The sequence below is a fragment of the Xyrauchen texanus genome, chromosome 48 (assembly GCF_025860055.1).
Source record: "Xyrauchen texanus isolate HMW12.3.18 chromosome 48, RBS_HiC_50CHRs, whole genome shotgun sequence".
Lineage (NCBI taxonomy): Eukaryota > Metazoa > Chordata > Actinopteri > Cypriniformes > Catostomidae > Xyrauchen > Xyrauchen texanus.
Window position 1 is genome coordinate 22105557 of NC_068323.1, and position 17916 is coordinate 22123472.

The 17916-nt window shown below is 39.6% G+C and overlaps 1 protein-coding gene across 1 annotated transcript in view; it reads right to left on the reverse strand.

Moving 5' to 3' along the window:
- The window catches only part of LOC127639360 (E3 ubiquitin-protein ligase RNF123-like), a 176008-nt gene that overhangs the window by 128469 nt on the left and 29623 nt on the right, over positions 1-17916 (reverse strand). The window contains exons 25-31 of the mRNA XM_052121316.1: positions 9785-9868; positions 9562-9669; positions 7635-7812; positions 7148-7222; positions 4825-4912; positions 3245-3332; positions 1531-1615 (exon numbers count right to left, since the gene is read on the reverse strand). Coding sequence (XP_051977276.1) covers positions 1531-1615; positions 3245-3332; positions 4825-4912; positions 7148-7222; positions 7635-7812; positions 9562-9669; positions 9785-9868 — 706 coding nt within the window. The remainder of the gene's footprint in view (positions 1-1530; positions 1616-3244; positions 3333-4824; positions 4913-7147; positions 7223-7634; positions 7813-9561; positions 9670-9784; positions 9869-17916) is intronic.

Here is a 17916-nt window from a genome sequence, read left to right on the forward strand (position 1 = left end):
ATGTCCAACTAATATGTGAGTTTGAGTGATCTGCTCTGACTGCGTGAGAGAAAATGAAAGTTTACTGAGGTTTAATGACAGTGCATATCAATCAATCTACAGTATATAATGCTAACTATATATAATAATAATGCTATGCTATGTCAAATGTCATGTCTGATTTGATTTCATCAGTACATTTCAATAGGGTTTTAAGAAGGGACATTATTTAACTGGATAAGAATGCACTTCCATTAAATATGTATTTACATATATATATATATATATATATATATATGTTTTTCTAGTCTCTAAACTGCCAATAGGCTTACTAGCGAGCTAACTACAGTATCTGGCTAGCTCTCTTAGTATGGTTATATTAGTATTTGTCTTGGCTCGCTATCAAGGTTACCAAGTTATACTTACATAGCTATTAGCTTGGCCATGTTAGCTACCACTATCATCTGAAATCATCTTAATTTAATCTCGCCAATGTAAAACTCTTTAAGACTAACGTAATAGTGTAGTTTTACCCTGGAAACTCTGGCAAAGTTGATAAATGAGAAGAAATGGTAGAATAGGAAGTGGCTAACTACTGTATGTCACCAGTCATAGTTTGGGATAAATTAAATGCACAGTATAGAGACTGCAAAAAGTGAAAAAGGAAATAATTCCTTAGCTTTGCATGATCCCATGCTACTATATTTAAATAAAAACTTACATTACAGTAATTATGTCTATAATCAATGGGGTAAATATATTTTATAATGATAACTATAGTATACAGTAAATACATTGTATACTAAACTTAAGAGCATTGTGCCCTTCTGCTACATTTCCACTGAGACGTTCATGGTTGCTGTAGCTACCTCAACTGTCCTATTGCAGAGTGCTTGTAAACAGCTCCTAATAGCCAATCCTGATGAAGGAGGTGGGACTTGTCGGAAAACAGGTGGCAAAGAAAGCCAGCAGTCTTAAAGGGTGTTCACCAAAAAATTATCCCATAATTTACTCACCCTCAAGCCATCCTAGGTGTATATGACTTTCTTCTTTCAGCCAAAAACAATCGGAGTTATATTAAAAGATATCCTGACTCTTCCAAGCTTTATAATGGGATTGAATGGTACCTTAGATTTTGAAGGCCAAAAAAGTGCATCCATCCATCAAAAAAGTAATCCATACGGCTCCATGGGGTTAATAAAGACCTTCTGAAGCGAAGCAATGCTTTCGTGTGTTTGTCACTTCTCAACTTCTAGGTGGAGCTTATGCTACACCTCCGTCATACGCCGGAACTCGACTCTCTTGTGAATGCGCGGACGGCCGTTACCGGAAGCCAGTGATTATAGTTTATAAAGTTATAAAAAAACACATTACAATACATAACTAAAATATCTAACAAACAGTCAAGACATTGGAAGGATAGTAAATGAGAAACTCATTTAATTTAGGCAGAAGGAACATAAATAAAGGCAATGTTTTAAGCAGAAAAATAAAAGGTTTTTAGTCAAAAGCTTGAAAGTTGGGCTGAAAATAAAGAGGTTGGTAACTCACTCTGTAGGCTGGGCAGGTTGGCGTCCTCGGGTTTGGTCTTCAGCAAATGAGGCAGTCGAGTGTATCTGTACCCAAAGCCACAACCCTGAGAACAAGAGGAATACAATATAAAGCCACAGACACACTGCAAAATCTGGGGAGTGAATCCCTAAAGAATGGAATACAGACCGGTTAAATTTCGATGACTGACAAAAATGACTACAGCAATGTTCCACGGATGCCAACAGTTCAGCCTATCTGCTGCTAGCTTTTTATAACCAAAGTAATATTAGCAATGAGAGATGCCAAAACATTTTGTAAATCGCCATCGACAAAAGTTTTGCTGACAGACTGGTGTCAAAATTTACAAATCAATTTAGGGGAGTCTAGGTAGCTCAGTGGTAAAGACGCTGGCTACCGCCCCTGGAGTTCGTGAGTTTGAATCCAGGGCATGCTGAGTGACTCCAGCCAGGTCTCTAAGCAACCAAATTTGCCTGGTTGCTAGGGAGTGTAGAGTCACACAGGGTAACCTCCTTGTGGTTCGCGCTCATAGTTTTTCCCTTTTATCCCCAATTTGGAACGCCCAATTCTCAATGCGCTCTAAGTCCTCGTAGTGGCGTAGTGACTTGCCTCAATCTGGGTGGTGGAGGACGAATCTCAGTTGCCTCTACGTCTGAGACGTCAATCCGCGTATCTTATCACGTGCTTGCTGAGCGCGTTACCGTGGAGGCTTCACGCTATTCTCCACGGCATCCACACACAACTCGCCATGCACACCACCGAGAGCGAGAACCACATTATAACCACATTATAGCGATTATAGCGAGGAGTGTGACTCTACCCTCCCTAGTCACTGGGCCAATTTGGTTGCTTAGGAGACGTGGCTGGAGTCACTCAGCATGTCCTGGATTCAAACTCGCGACTCGAGCGGTGGTAGTCAGTGCCAATACTCGCAGAGCTACCCAGGACCCCTTGAAGCGTGACTTAAATAATGATAATAAATGTAAATACTGATAGTGCAGCACAAAATCAGTATGATTGGAGCCTGGTTAAACTAAACTGCAGGTGGTTGGTGAGTAAATTAGTAAAACTGTTTTATTACTGCGCTGAAATACCACGTGCAAAAGTAGCGAAATTGTTCAGTGAATTTACCCTTAAATGTGTGTGTAACATAGGATTACGCATTTACAAGAGCGACAAACGTATTTAGCTGCAGTATGTATAGTATAAGGCCTAAAAGACATTAAGAAGCTCAAACAGCAAATAAATGCAGTGATCCAACCCCGTGACCAATGATCTGTAACATTTTAACTTTCACTCTGCATGAAAAGGCACTACAGATTGAGTTGTTTTTCATAATGGAAAAAATAGAACAATACTCTGAAAAACTAAAAAATGAGTAAGAACGGAGCAATAAACCTGAAGTTAAATAAAAATAGACCCAATAACATTGCCTGAAAGATTCAGAACAACGCATCCACTTTCTCCATATAATAAATGTTAAACAGCTAAATAGGAATCGTTGGTTTGTGAGGGTCATTTCATAATGCTAAATGGAAAACAGCAGAGATATTCTGCGTAATGGCTCTGATATAATGCACCTATTCTGAGCTCAATCTAATGATATAATGGAGGGGAAGGAAGGGCAAAGGCAAGATGAAAATAAAGTGAATGGAAGGCAGAGAGAGAACTTGGGTGAGTTAGCGGGTGAAACAGAAAAAGAAAGGCAGCGTACCCTCCAAAGACGAACCAGGATCCAGTTGGTTTGAGCCCAGGGTCTCTGTTCATACGGAGCCAGTAAGTTCCTCATCATAGCCATTCGCCTGAGAGAAATCACATTTACAACTTTATTAGATACCTAAAAGCACTGCAAAATAAAGACATGAGACAGACAGCACAAACCAAAGGAAAATACAGTTTATTGACAATGTTAGTAGCAAAGTAAGTCTCATGTAGCAAGACCTGCAACTTCAGGTCTGGTCCAGTTTGCCGCAAACCAAGATGGCATGAACCACCCACATAGAAACAAAAGGTCTGAATGATTGACATGAACTAAACACAGTTTGTTTGGTTTTTACATGCCATTTAGTGGCATTATTTGAAATTGTAGATGCTACAAAACACACAAAAAAAGACTAACAAACTTTTAGTGCAAAAAAAAATTAATATTTCTTATGGTGTTCACATGGGGTAACCTCCTCATGGTCGCTATAATGTGTGGTTCTCACTCTCGGTGGGGCACATGGTGAGTTGTGCGTGGATGTCAGTTGCCGCCGCGTCTGAGACCGTCAATCCACGCATCTTATCACATGGCTTGTTGATCGCGGTGTCTCCGCGGCAAAGCGCTCAATAAGCAATGTGATAAGATGCATGGATTGACTGTCTCAGTCGCGGAGGCAACTGAGATTCGTCCTCCGCCACCCGGATTGAGGCGAGTCACTACGCCCCCCACAAGGACTTAGAGTGCATTGGGAATTCCAAATTCGGAAGAAATAAAAAAGCTAGTTATCGAGGTGTTGATGAGCGCTATGAGAGAAGCTTGTACACAGTGGCTCATGCGTTCAATGTTTTTAGCACAAACAAATGCTAGTTCTCATAGTGTTCATGAGCACTTTGAGCACAGCTTATTCTCAGTGGCTTGCGTATTCTCGTGAGAACTTGCATTGTTTTAGAGCAAAAAAAATGCTTGTTCTCACGGTGTTCCTGACCGCTATGAGCGAAGCTCTTTCTTAACAGTGGCTCATGTTCACGCGAGAAGCTAATAAATGCTAGTTCTTGACTTATGAGCACTTTGAGTGAAGCTCATTCAGAGTGGCTTATGTTCTCTTGAGAACTTCCATAGCTAATAAATGCTAGTTCTTGCCATGTTTATGAGCAGTTTGAGCGAAGCTCATTCGCAGTGGCTCGTGTTCACAATAACTTTGTTTGTTTAGCGATAAAAATAATGAGAGTTCTCACGTGAACATGCATGACACTGTAAACAATCTTCTCTCATGCACCCATTAACATGCAAAAAAAATGTGAATTATGGGTTGATTCTCACCAAAACCAGATGCCTTCAGAAGACTTGGAATTTGACACACAAAAACTACTTTTATGATACTTTTGGGTGCTTTTCAAAGCTCAACAGTAAGTTGTTATCCACTGAAATTGTATGGAAAAGATGGACCAGGATATAAATTATTTTGATTTATTTTGTGTTCCACATAAGGAAGAAAGCCACAGGGGTTTGGAACGACTGAATTATAATTCTTTGGTTGAACAATCCCACTTCTGCTCCCCACTGGCACTACAATGAGAAATTGGGCAACTTACTGCTCCTCTGGAATCCTCTCAACAGCACGCAATGACTGTGGGTAACACACATAACTGGCCAAAGCTTGCATGAGTGAGTCTTTGATATCTGTGGAGCACAAGAAATAAACAAAAAAAATGGTTTTCATCTGGTGGGTCACAACTCAGTGTCTGTTATGGCAGGGTCACGTACAGCAGGACAACAGGGAGCAATGCTAAAAGCCCTTAATAAAATGCAACCAATCATATAATGGTGCACAGACAGCAAAATAAAAAGTCTTACAAACTTATGAAAGGGAGGATAAAACACTTTTTACCACAATTCTATGGTACATTATTTCTGTAGTTTGGTAGAAGCTTGCCAAAGTAGACAGAAGGCAAAATGGCGAGGTTGGCGAGACATGCCCTCATCCTCAATAAACATGAATAAAATGATGCAAGGTAAAAGAAAAATGTGACCCAGGCTACATTGAATACAGGTTACATTTGGTACATTTTGGCTTTTCTGCTTATGAATCAAGAACTCTTTATGATTTCTTAAAAGCTCCCCTTTAGTTGAGAAAAAATATTAAGACCTTGATCGTGATAAAAGAGGCATACATACATAAAAATCCCCATTTAATCAAAACACGCCACACACAACAAAAGAATAGCTTTTCAGGCATGAAAGCATTTTTAGCGTAAATGCCACTAAAATGTGTGCTTTCGTCTGTGTACAGTTCGACAGCCATGTTTAAAAATGAAGCAATCAGTAACCAAACCCCACAGAAAGCAAGATAAATATGCAACAAATCTGAATGCATCAGCATAACATTGTGAATATAATAAAAAAGCCTGCTTGTGAAATGCAGTTTAAACAAATGGGTCTAATAACATCTGTTCATTTCCATAGCAGCTCACGTATGATTCAGAGTCGAGTGTTTCACAGTCATGTCCTTAAAAAGGATTAAGAAAATAATGCAGTTCAAACTCGTCATGCAAACGACTTGAGCTGAGAGAGGAAGCTTTTAATTACACCTTTCAGTGATAAATGAACCACGGTGATAAACGGTGCAAGCCAATGCTATAATAGGTTAAAAAAATGCCATTAAAACAGCCGAAATGATTATTATCCTCGTATTTTTGGGCCACTCGCCTTTGAGTCTTTTCCGGCAGGTAATGGGAATAAAATATTAACAGAGCTGGGTATGAGAACAGACAGTGAGGGAGGGAGGGGGGAGTTTGGAAAGAGCTGGGGGGAGTGAGACAGAGAGAAACAAATATACAGACAGATGGAAACTATGGATGGATGGATGGATGGATGTAAATGGACGTACAGATGGTGAATGGATGGATGGATGAACGGACAGATTCTGTAAACAGAGGAGAAGATAGATGGAAGGATGGATGGACAGATGGATGAAACAGAAAAAAGACAGATAAAGTGAATAATCAAATAGACAGAAAGAGTGATAGATCGAAAAGACAGACAGGCAGGCAGACAGAGTGATAGATCGAAAAGACAGACAGACAGATAGATAGACAGACAGACAGACAAAGTGAAAAATCAAATAGACAAAAAGAGTGATAGATCAAAAGACAGACAGACAGACAGACAGACAGACAGACAGACAGACAGACAGATAGACAGATGAAGACAGATAGATAGACAGATAGATAGATAGATAGATAGATAGATAGATAGATAGATAGACAGACAGACAGACAAAGTGAAAAATCTAAAAGACAGAAAGAGTGATAGATCGAAAAGACAGACAGACAGATAGATAGATAAACAGACAGAAAGACAGACAGATAGATAGATAGACAGACAGAGCGACAGACAGACAGACAGACACTCCATGCATTAAAGCAGGAAGCATTTAGCAGTTTGAGAACTGAGACTGGGTCTCTGTAATTTAATAGTTGTATCATAAATCATAATGGCTTGGGCATTATCATATAAGCTCTGTCTGGAACAAAATAATATAATTAAATGAAGCAACTCGTATATATCTACTATAACTACAGCAGGTGCACTTTTAAGAAAATCTTGAAGGAAGGCATTGAATTTACCTCTGTGTCTTGTTGAAAAGTACTAAATCAAACATCACTATTACTATTGCTCATACTTTGGGTTAAAACATGAACTTCAGAACCTAACTTACAGACATGAATGAATAAATCATGTGGCTTGTTGAGGAGAGGTGTGCTATTACTTTTACCAAGCGCTTTTGGCCAAGTGGTTGATAAAACAGGCAAGAAAAATCCCATATCTTTACATTTAATGAAGGACCCGAGTCACAGGGAGCACAATTTCAGAGACTTTGTGGTTCATTGTGTGTTTAAAGACGGTTCCTCTCACCCGTCCCGACGATACGTGGATCTGCAAAGTGTTTGGCGAGTATAGCCGCAAGCTGTGCGAGTGTGTCCTCATAACCTGAGTGAAACAGAGGGTCAAAAACATGAAACAAAAGCATCAGTCAAAACCTCTGCGGTTTATATATCAATTTATCTTTTCTGTAGAGTTGCTGCCTATGTAGAACGTTCCAAATTGGCAACTTATGAGGCTGCATTTCAGCTGCCTATATAAGCAGTGAGGTAGCTCACTAGGTTTTGAAACAGACCCAATGAGTTTTTAAGCTGAGGGAACGAAAATACAGGTGCACTTGCTTACTCCTGCACCTGGTTTCTGCTTCAAATCTTGCATAGCTAAAAATGTGCATGGTGAGCATAGACCTTCTTTCTATTTAGTTATTTTTTATCCATGGAGACTTACAGTATACTAATTACAGGCACACCCTAGCAGCATTAAAGTGAATAGTAAGGTAGTGAAATAAGTTGAGAAGTACCAGGAAGTTCTTCCATACAGTTGGAGGGGCTGAAGTAGTTCTTGAGTGCGCTGTAGCTGTTCATGGCCACATTGAGGTAGAACTCCGGCATGAAGGCGAAAAGAGAGCCAGTGCTATCTGCATGCTCGATAGTGCGGATACACACTCGTAGGAGCCAGTACACATCCAACATCTTCTCCTACATTAACACAAATTGTATTAGAATAAAGTGTACCCACTTTATATTAGATGCCTTTAATTACAATGTATTTAAGCATATAATGCAATGTAATTATTATGTACATTTTAAGTACATGTGTGTTGTTGTGTTGTTTATTCAAAGTACCTAACTCTTACCTTTTCTCCCCAAATTGGTATGCCCAATTCCCAATGTACTCTAGGTCCTCGTGGTAGTGTAGTGAAGTCTCAGTTGCCTCCGTGTCTGCAAACGTCAATCCGCGCATCTTATCATGTGGCTTGTTGAGCCGGAGACCTAGTGCGTGTGGAGGCTTCACGCTATCCTCCACGGCATCCACACACAACTTACCACACACCCCACCGACAGCGAACCACATTATAGCGACCACGAGTAGATTACCCCATGTGACTCTACCCTCCCTAGCAATCGGGCCAATTGGTTGCTTAGGAGACCTGACTGGAGTCACTCAGCACACCCTGGGTTCAAACTTGTGAAGTTTCTGAAATAAAATGGTAGACTCCATTGTCTTGCCGAGGCTAATTTCATAGCTTACATTTCATGTATCCTAAATAGAGAATTAAATAATATTTTAGCTTTAGCGTACTTCGGCAAATTACAGCTTGATCGAAAATGACAGCAAAAAAAAAAATAAATAAATAAATAATAATTAAAAAAAGGATTAAATGTATTTATTTAAATATTTCATGAGGTCTTTAAAACCAGCTGTTTTTGCTACTGTACCTTAATGCATGTAAATTACCTTTTTATGATTGGTTAACTTTTTGCATCTCAAATGAGTTACCTTGCAAAGTGGATGTTAATGAGCATTATATATTAATGAGCTCATGGTTATGACATTATAATCATGTAGCTTTCTAAATGAAACATTTTTGCAACTTAGTTTTGCATTTTAAAAGTAAGAGTATGCCTACATACTTCATTAAACTCTTTATTTTAAAAGTGCAAGGAAAGGGTAGCTCAGCGAGTAAAGCTGCTGACTACCACCCCTTGAGTTAGTGAGTTCGAATACCAGGGTATGCTGAGTGACTCAAGCCAGGTCTCCTAAGCAACAAAATTGTCCCGGTTGCTAGGGAGGGTAGAGTCACATGGGGTAACCTCCTCGTGGTCACTATAATGTGGTTCTCGCTCTCGGTGGGGCGCGTGCTCAGTTGTGCGTGGATGCCGTGGAGAATAGTGTGAAGCCTCCTTTGAGGGCTATGTCTCCACGGAAACGCCCTCAACAAGCCACGTGATAAGATGCGAGGGTAGATGGTCTCAGACGCGGAGGCAACTGAGATTTGTTCTCCGCCACCCAGATTGAGGCGAGTCACTACGCCACCACGAGAACTTGGGAATTGGGTGGAATGAAAAGTGCATTGGGAATTGGGCATTCCAAATTGGGGAGAAAAAGAAATAAAATATAAAATAAAAAGTGCAAAGAAATTTGTGTATTATATGCTATGACCGCTTTAAAATCCATTACTCTCATTTCATATTCAGAAAGTTCTGTGATAAATGCATTGGCATTTAAAGAATATCCAAAATGCCTTGTACCCTAAGTGCCCTTTCAAAGAGCCATTTCAAGGCTGATTTAAATGTCTGTTCTTTATGGGGCACGTAATGGGCAATTCCTTGGTAAAATCATATTAATGCAATTTCTCCTCTATAAAGTGCCATTGCTTAAAATTATAGGGACATTTGGTTCACCCTATGTTTCAATGGGTTTTTGACCAGCATTGTCAGCCATACCTTGGAGTAGATGGTAGCGTTGATCCAGGCTAACCTACGACTCAGGTGGTTCAGCTTCTCAGCAAACACTTTTTGGCTCTTTTGCAACTCTTCTAGAATATCCGGTCTCTGCCAAAAGAAAATCAGATAATCATATCGACAATAACATTGAGAAACTTGCAGCATTACAGACAGACAACATTTCAATGACATTTTTTAATGTGGTGTGATGAGGTGGTCTTACTCTGCTAGGGCATCGGCAGATCTTCTCCTCTGTGTCTTTGAGGGCGATGGCGTATTCATGAACATCATCAGATACGACCACCATCTTCAGAAAAATACCAAAAAATAAATAAATACAAAGACATAAAAAATTATGTGAGCTTGAAGCTACAGAAAATTATCGTAATTTCAAGAGTCAACAAATTCGCTAGCCTGATGCAGTTCAAAATAGCCAACAATTTTGGAAGCAGAGGGACAAAGAGAAAAGAATCACCCTAGTGACTTTGTCCTGTGGGACAGAGACAGGTTTAAAGCGGTCATACTGAACAGACCACCATCCTTTCAGATAGAGCAGTTATTAGAACAGATCTCTTTACAAGACACAACACAGATGAGCACACTAAGGCCAGAAATATACACTGATCAGCCACAACATTAAAACCACCTGCCTAATATTGTGTAGGTCCGCCAAAACAGTGCCAACACGCATCTCAGTATAGCATTCAGAGATGATATTCTTCTCACCACAATTGTACAGAGTGGTTATCTGAGTTACTGTAGACTTTTGTCAGTTTGAACCAGTTGAAACAGCTCTTCCTTTTGGGCTTGGACAATCCATTTAGCATAGAGGTGCTCAGCAAGATTTTTGTTTTATCCTTTTGGGATCTGGTGGACCATGTCTGCCACCACGCGGAAGTTGAAAACCTGCTGCAGAGATGGAACGCCAGATCCAGGAGCTACTCTTAGCCCATGCCCGGTTTACCCCCGGGTACTTCTCGGGCTTCATATGGCTATAGGAGGAGGAAGCTTGCGGCCGACCACCGGGAGGCAGAGGTCTGATTGAGTCTTCATTCAATAAAAATTTTGTTTTTATTTAGAACTGCTCCGAAGAGGCTGTTTGACATAACACATCTTCACATGTATTCCACACGACAAAATAGAAACTGAATTTACACACATCCTGTTAATTTACATTCTCTTGGTTCCTAATATGGTGTGTTGCTTTCTCAGTGATCAATGACTGTTGGTGTAATAATTGTTCATGAATCCCTGCTTTGTCCTGAGCAGTGAAGATGTCCACTTTTCTTAAGAACAAAACCCAACTACAGTAAAATTATTTGGTTTCTCATCATCTTCTGCACATTTGAGTTCTTCCCAACAGTGGCTATATATATATGAGGTCCAGATTTTGACAATTGAGGGACTAAAACACAACTGTTACAAAAGATGCAAACATTTATTGATGCTCAAGAAGGCAACATAAGCAGAACTAAGGGGTTCAAGCTTACAACCACATACAAAATTAAGGCTGTGGCTCAGTTGGTAGAGCGTGTCGGCCACTAATCGCAGGGTTGGTGGTTCGAATCCCGGTCCACATGACTCCACATGCCGAAGTGTCCTTGGGAAAGAAACTGAACCCCAAGTTGCTCCCAATGGCAGGCTAGCACCTTCCATAGCAGCTCTGCTGCCATTGGTGTATGAATGTGTGTGTGAATGGGTGAATGAGTCACAGTGTAAAGCGCTTTTAATACCGTTAAGGTTAAAAAGGCGCTATATAAGTGCAGAACATTTATGCAAACTTTGTTTTTACATTTTAACCACATTTTAGCTTTTTTTTTTTTTAAATGTACAAATCCATGTTGCCTTTGTCGGGAGAATTGTTGGGACACACCCCTTCAAAACGGGATGTCTGGTCACCCTACTTAAACCCAACAAGAAAACAATCCCGCAAAGAGAAAACAACATTTAATGCCAAGACTTGTTGCTCCATTTTAAGACCTTTTTAAGGTCTTATTTTGCGGAAGGGCAAATTAAGAGATTTTAAGACCCGCGAAAATCCTGTTTCAAGGCGCTCTTTTGTTTTGGCCTTAAAAAAATGCACCTTTTGTGTTCCTTGAAAGAGAGAAAATCATAGGGTGACCTTTAAAAAAAAAAAATTCATCACATAGCTCAGTTCCATGACTTATTATGACTATGGTCAGGCAGCTCTTCCAACTAAGTGGAATAAAAAAATAAATACACACCTCTACACAAGCTGAATTCCAGCTTATATCGATAAAAGGCGAGTCATATGATGGCACTGTGCCAAGCCAATTCAGAAAGGCTTTATGTAGTCCATGCTGGTCAAATCAGACAGTTTTGCTTGATAGGCTACGATGTAAAGCTAATCAGGTTCCAACAGACATCCACAGAAATCTCAGTATGAAACAGAGCCACTTACAATTCACTTCCAAAGACACGGTACAAATGAGCCATTGTGTTGCTCAAACTAACAGTGCCACTACTGTTGTCCAATTAAATACTTGAGTGAAACTTTAGAAAACCGCAGGGGGAAAAACAGAAACAGGTCTGTAAACTAAAGTCGCCACATTGCGCTGCTCCCTTTTGGGTGCTAGAAGTGTACGAGTGGGTGCTTGCACAGCTCCACTGATTAGAAAAGGAGAGATTATCCGGTTGGCATGTCGAAACACATTGTAGACAAAGTGTGAATGCTACTTTTTCAATGACACTGCTGAGCTCTTCTCTAATAGATGACTTTTATAATGCTGGATGTTGTAGTACTATGTGCATAGAGCAAGTACGATGCACTGTTTCCATAGTTACCCAACTCGCAATATTCTTTTGATGAATGACAGCTTGTTTGATAAGTTACTCAGAGCTCACAATCTGGCAGTCAGTACTCAGACGTTTCTATATATGAAAGGACTCTAGAGGCCCTTGCAGAAACCTTTCAATTTTATATTCAGAAATACTTTTGCAGCAAATTTCTGTTTGCTGCAAAGCTAGTGTGGATATGTAATGAGAGCCAGCTGGTACGTTATATCTGTGCGGTATGTGTAAACCTCACTCCCCTTGCCTCAAGGGGCTGTAGCCTTTAGCCTCCTCGTTAGAGCACCCGCCTACCACTTTTGAAAATGTGTTTTTATAGGATTAGAAACCAGTTTTATTTATTTATTTTTGACACATGTTAGTCAAAAAAGAATGAATTTTGAAGGACGTACAAGCTGTTCATTTTCCGTAGAATGAAACCATACAGTGGCAAGACCAAGGCTGTCAATTCCAATTTTCCATAAATGTAGTCCATAAAACTTGTGCTCTACATTCCAAGTTGTCTGATGCCAAATTATAGCTTTGTGTTGGTAACAGGTCGAATTTTATTTCGATATTCACTGATAAACTTCTCTTCCACCATTGCCAAATGTCATGCTCGGATACGAAAACAAACGCAGACATTTGATTCTTGTTTGTTCCGTAACCGGGGATGGGATGGCACAGCAATTAAAAAAATGCGAAAGCGCAAATGCAATTACAAGCTACGGCAAATGTACTATTTAATTACTGTAAATAGCTACGGACATTTGCAAGCAAGTCTTCTGGACTGTTTTTATGGTGCTTTTAATCTTTTTGGAGCTTGACAGTACAATTGCAATCCTCTTAGCAGCGAAAACTCTTCAAAATATCTCCTTTTGTGTTCAACAGAAGAGAAGAAATCAAAGTTTTGGACGCCATCATTATGGTGAACTACTCCTTTTAAATAAATTGCAGAAGAATGCTTGAATATAAAATGCAAGCACAACCACTCTATAGGGAGAGCTAAAAGAAAAGGAGAAGGCGAAAGAAGACTGCGATTGAAATCCCTCTTCTTCAACCTTACGGACACGCTCAGGGAGACAAGTGGTTGTTGTCGTACATGACTCTGCCGAGCGAAGCACTTTACAGAGAGCATGAATTACATACACTTTACAGCCTTTGAGTGCTCTGCAGTTTTTATGCTTTATACTCTTTCTTCTCAATATTGAAAGAGTGAAACAGTAAAACAGCTGCTGTCGGAACAGAGTCCATGTGTTATCCTGTGACTCGAGTGGGTCGGTCAAGATGAGCTGGCACAAAAGACTTCTACTAAATCAATATGAACTGTTTCAGCAAAATTTGTGCAAGAGAACTTGGAGACAACTCAAGGGTAAAATAAAGAATGAGCACGGGGGTGTCATGTAACATGAAGGGTTGTTGCTTAAAGGCAAGATCCGCTTGAGATTTGCTACAATTACCCTTTTAAGCAATATTAACCGGTGAGAACTGGAATAGTTTTGTTTGTAAAACTGTGCTGCGAGGGCAGGATGTCAAAAAATGTGAAATCGTCAGCCTGTGGAGACATTAAAAGGCACCAATCGATGGTGGCAGCGAGCTTCGTGAAATAGGTTAGGATTTCTCGAACATTTATGCAGCATTCGTGAAATCTCGAATGACTTGGTGGGCCTTACAGAAATAGGTTGAGCGATCACATCTATGGAGGGGAAACTTTCCACCCTGATTACAAGAATGGACGATGTTGAAAAATGGGTTGAGTGTCTGGAGCCGGCCGAAAGAGAGCTACAGGCTAACCTGCCTGCTACCAAGGCTAATGTGGACCGTGTGTGGGATAGGAGGTAGAGGATATGGAAAAAAAGAAGGTCACGGTATGGGCTTACTCCGAATTGATTGGACACAGTGGACCGCCGGCTCGAAATTTAGCATGCCCACAGAGTTTTTGGTCAGCTTCCTGGAGCAGGTGAAAGAACTTGATCTATCAGTATAGGAATAAAGGCAAGTTGTGCTGGGAGAATTACAACATCATGGTTTTTCCAGACTTTGCTAGCTCGACTCAAGTGAAGCGCAACAGATTCAAAGAATGCAAAACTCCATAAGATGTTGTTTAATGGAGAAAAATAACCTTGGGAGAAACCAGACTCACTGTGGGGGCCAGTTCCCCTCTGGCTAACATCATAAATATAATGTAAATATTACTTATGTATAGTTAAAATCATGGTTTAATTATTAAACTAAGTGTTAAGAGTCAGTGTTTAAACATCGATTTTGTTTGAACTGTAAGATTAATGACCAATGTCTTTGAAGTCCATCCTGGATTAACTGCAGAACTAACAGTTCACATAGATACAATTGTCCTTGTTAATTGGCTGATGAAGGTTTTAGTTGGCAATTGATAGTCTATGCATTCCATTTCAATATCATAGTCCATTAAAAGACCAAGGTGATGCAGGCAGAGATCAGTGAGGTGCATTGCAGTTCAACCTAGCCGGTAATTTCGGTGAGGTTCGGTGTGGTCCATCCCAATCCACGGTTCAGACAATGGCATATGAAGTATCCCATGTCTTATGGTTGGAGATGGGATCAGTTCATCCTCTGAAGTCTATCATAATAGACTGAAGTGATGTATGGCTGACATACGTCTGATTTGATTGTTACATCAATGTTGGAAAGTGGTCTATATCATTTTGTCTTGTGTACACAATTTATCTTTACATATCAATTTGTCACAATTTATTATAGGTAAAATGTTTCTTCTAGGAATGCTAAAGGACTGGGGCACATTGTTAAAAGAAGGATGGATGTATAGTGTTCCTTCAAGAAATGCACCTTTCTGCAAAGGAAGCTGAACTTGGCAGGGCATGGGTTGGGCATGTGTTTTGCAGTGCTGGTTTGAGTAAGAGCAGGAGAGTCATCACATTGATAAGTAAGCGTTTAGGGAAGAGTCATTAATGTTTTGGCTGAAATACATATAGATGGTGCATTAATACATCCCTTCTACAAGACCCTGAATTTAAAAATATGTTAAAGACAGAAGTCAATGTTTATGTAGAACCAACTGGTCCTCAGTGTCCTCTGTGGGCGTGGCATGGGAGGTGCTTGAGGCAGTTCTTAGGGGCGGATCATACAATATGCCTCATACATTAAAAAGATCAAAGCACAAGAATTCATAGAATTGGAAAAGAGTATGAAAAGTGCAGAAATAGAGCTGAAGCGCTCCAATGGTCATCCAATGAAGTTATCCAATGGTCTTAGAGAGTTGACCCAGCTAAAATATAGGTACAATACTATTCTGTCACAGAAGGTTGAGTTTTGGTTATTCAGGACAAAACATATTTTGAGTCGGGGGACAAAGCAGGGAAACCATTTACCAGATACATAAAAAAAAAAAAAAAAAAAAAGAGTATGTGTTTTGTTTTTTTACATTTCTTCAGTGAAGTCTTTTGGAGGCAATAAATTTACTTCTGCCACAGATATTAATAAAGCCATTAAAGAAATCTATTTCGATCTTTATAGCTCCACATCTTCGTAGAAGTTTACAGAGTCATTAAAGAAAGGTGAATTGCCACAAACCATGATGCAAGCCCAGATCAGTCTCATTCTTAAAAAGATAAAGACCTAAATGAATGTAAAAGTTATCATCCAATTTCCCTGATCCAGTTAGATGTAAAAAAATATTGTCTAAAATTCTGGCTAATCGATTAAGTAGAGTAATTACATCTTTCATACATATAGATCAAGTGGGGTTTATTCGTGGTCATAGTTATTCTGATAATATTAGACGTTTTATAAATATTATTTTATAATTATGTGGTCAATAGCAAATGATCAGACCCTGATTGCTGCCATCTCACTTGATGCTGAGAAGGCGTTTGATAGGGTGGAATGGGAATATTGTTTTAAGATTTTGGAAATGTAAAGGTTTGGGAACACTTTTGTTGGGTGGATTAAGTTACATTATAAACAACCGTTAGCAGCAGTGCAAACTAATGGATTCATTTCAGATTATTTTTCTATTGGTAGGGAAACCCGGCAAGACTGTCCTCTCTCTCTTTTATTGTTCTGTCTTGCCCTGGAAACATTAGCAGCCACAATAAGAGGGTGATTTTCCTGGTGTTGTAATAGCAGGTGTGGTACATAAACTTCCACTCTATGCAGACGATATATTATTATTTGTCTCCAACCAAATTAGATCTATGCCTAGCCTCAGTAAAATTATTAATTCCTTCTCCAAATTTTCAGGATACAGGGTGAACTGGTCTAAATCGGAATCTCTTGCTCTGACAGCATATTACCCTGCCACGGCTTTCCAACCTGGCGCCTTTCAATGGCCCAAGCAAGGCATTTGGTATTTAGGCATTTTATTTCCAGCAAATGTGAGAGATTTAGTTAGAGTTCATTTTGATCCATTAATGAAAATGTTCTCGTGCGATGTTGATATGTGGGGTTCACTACATGTCTATGGCAGGGATAGTCAATGATCTAAAAATGAAAAGTATCCCAAAATTCTATTTTCTACTACAGACTCTCCCCCTAGAATTCCTCTTTCTTACTTTAAAAAATTTGAGAGAATATCGAAGTCATTTATTTGGAATGGTAAACGACCTTGGTTGCATTTCAGTAAGTTAAATAGACAACTGACAAAGGAAGTTTAGGCCTCCCCAAAATGTTGTTTTATTACTTTGCTTTTAATCTTAGACACTTGGCCCATTGGACTTTTCCACCTGAGAGAGCCCCTACCTGGTACTATATTGAACAAGCGGTCCTTGACCCAATCTCACAATTGCAAAGTCTTTCTATCAAACTGCCTGGAGAAGTAAAAATTCATCCCATTATTCACACTTACATTCAGTATGGACAAAGGTTTCCCATTTGTTTAATTTTGATATTCACCCTAAAAAGTGTATTAACAAGTCCCCTTGAGATGGGTTTTGCTACACTTGACCTTGTGATCATTTGAAAATATAACACAGCAATTTGGGATTTCTAGGTCTCAATTTTTCAGATAATTATATTTGTGCCATTTACTTTGTTCTATACTTGGTGGTAGTACACAGCCCCCTAAAGCTGCAGACACCCTCTGTATGGTGCTCACAGCCTTTGGAAAGGGGCATGAAGCATCAGTGTATTACTCCTCATTGATTCAGAGTCTTGGTGATTCAACAGCTCTTAAGATTTGAAATTGGTATTGGAGGATAGGGAGTGGGAAAGAATTTTAAAAAATGGTTAAAACTATGGAATTTACTCAGAATGGTGCAAAAACAAAAAACATCCAGTGAGCGGCAGTTCTGTGGATGGAAATGTCTTGCTGATGAGAGAGGTCAACAGAGAACGGCCAGACTGGTTTGAACTGACAAAGTCTACAGTAACTCAGATAACCACTCTGTACAATTGTGCTGAGAAGAATAGAATATCAGAATGCTGTTCTGAGATGCGGGATGGCACTGTTTAGGCAGCACGAGGAGGACCTACACAATATCAGGCAGGTGGTTTCAATGTTTTGGCTGTGTGTATATATATATATATATATATATATATATATATATATATATATATATATAGTATGTT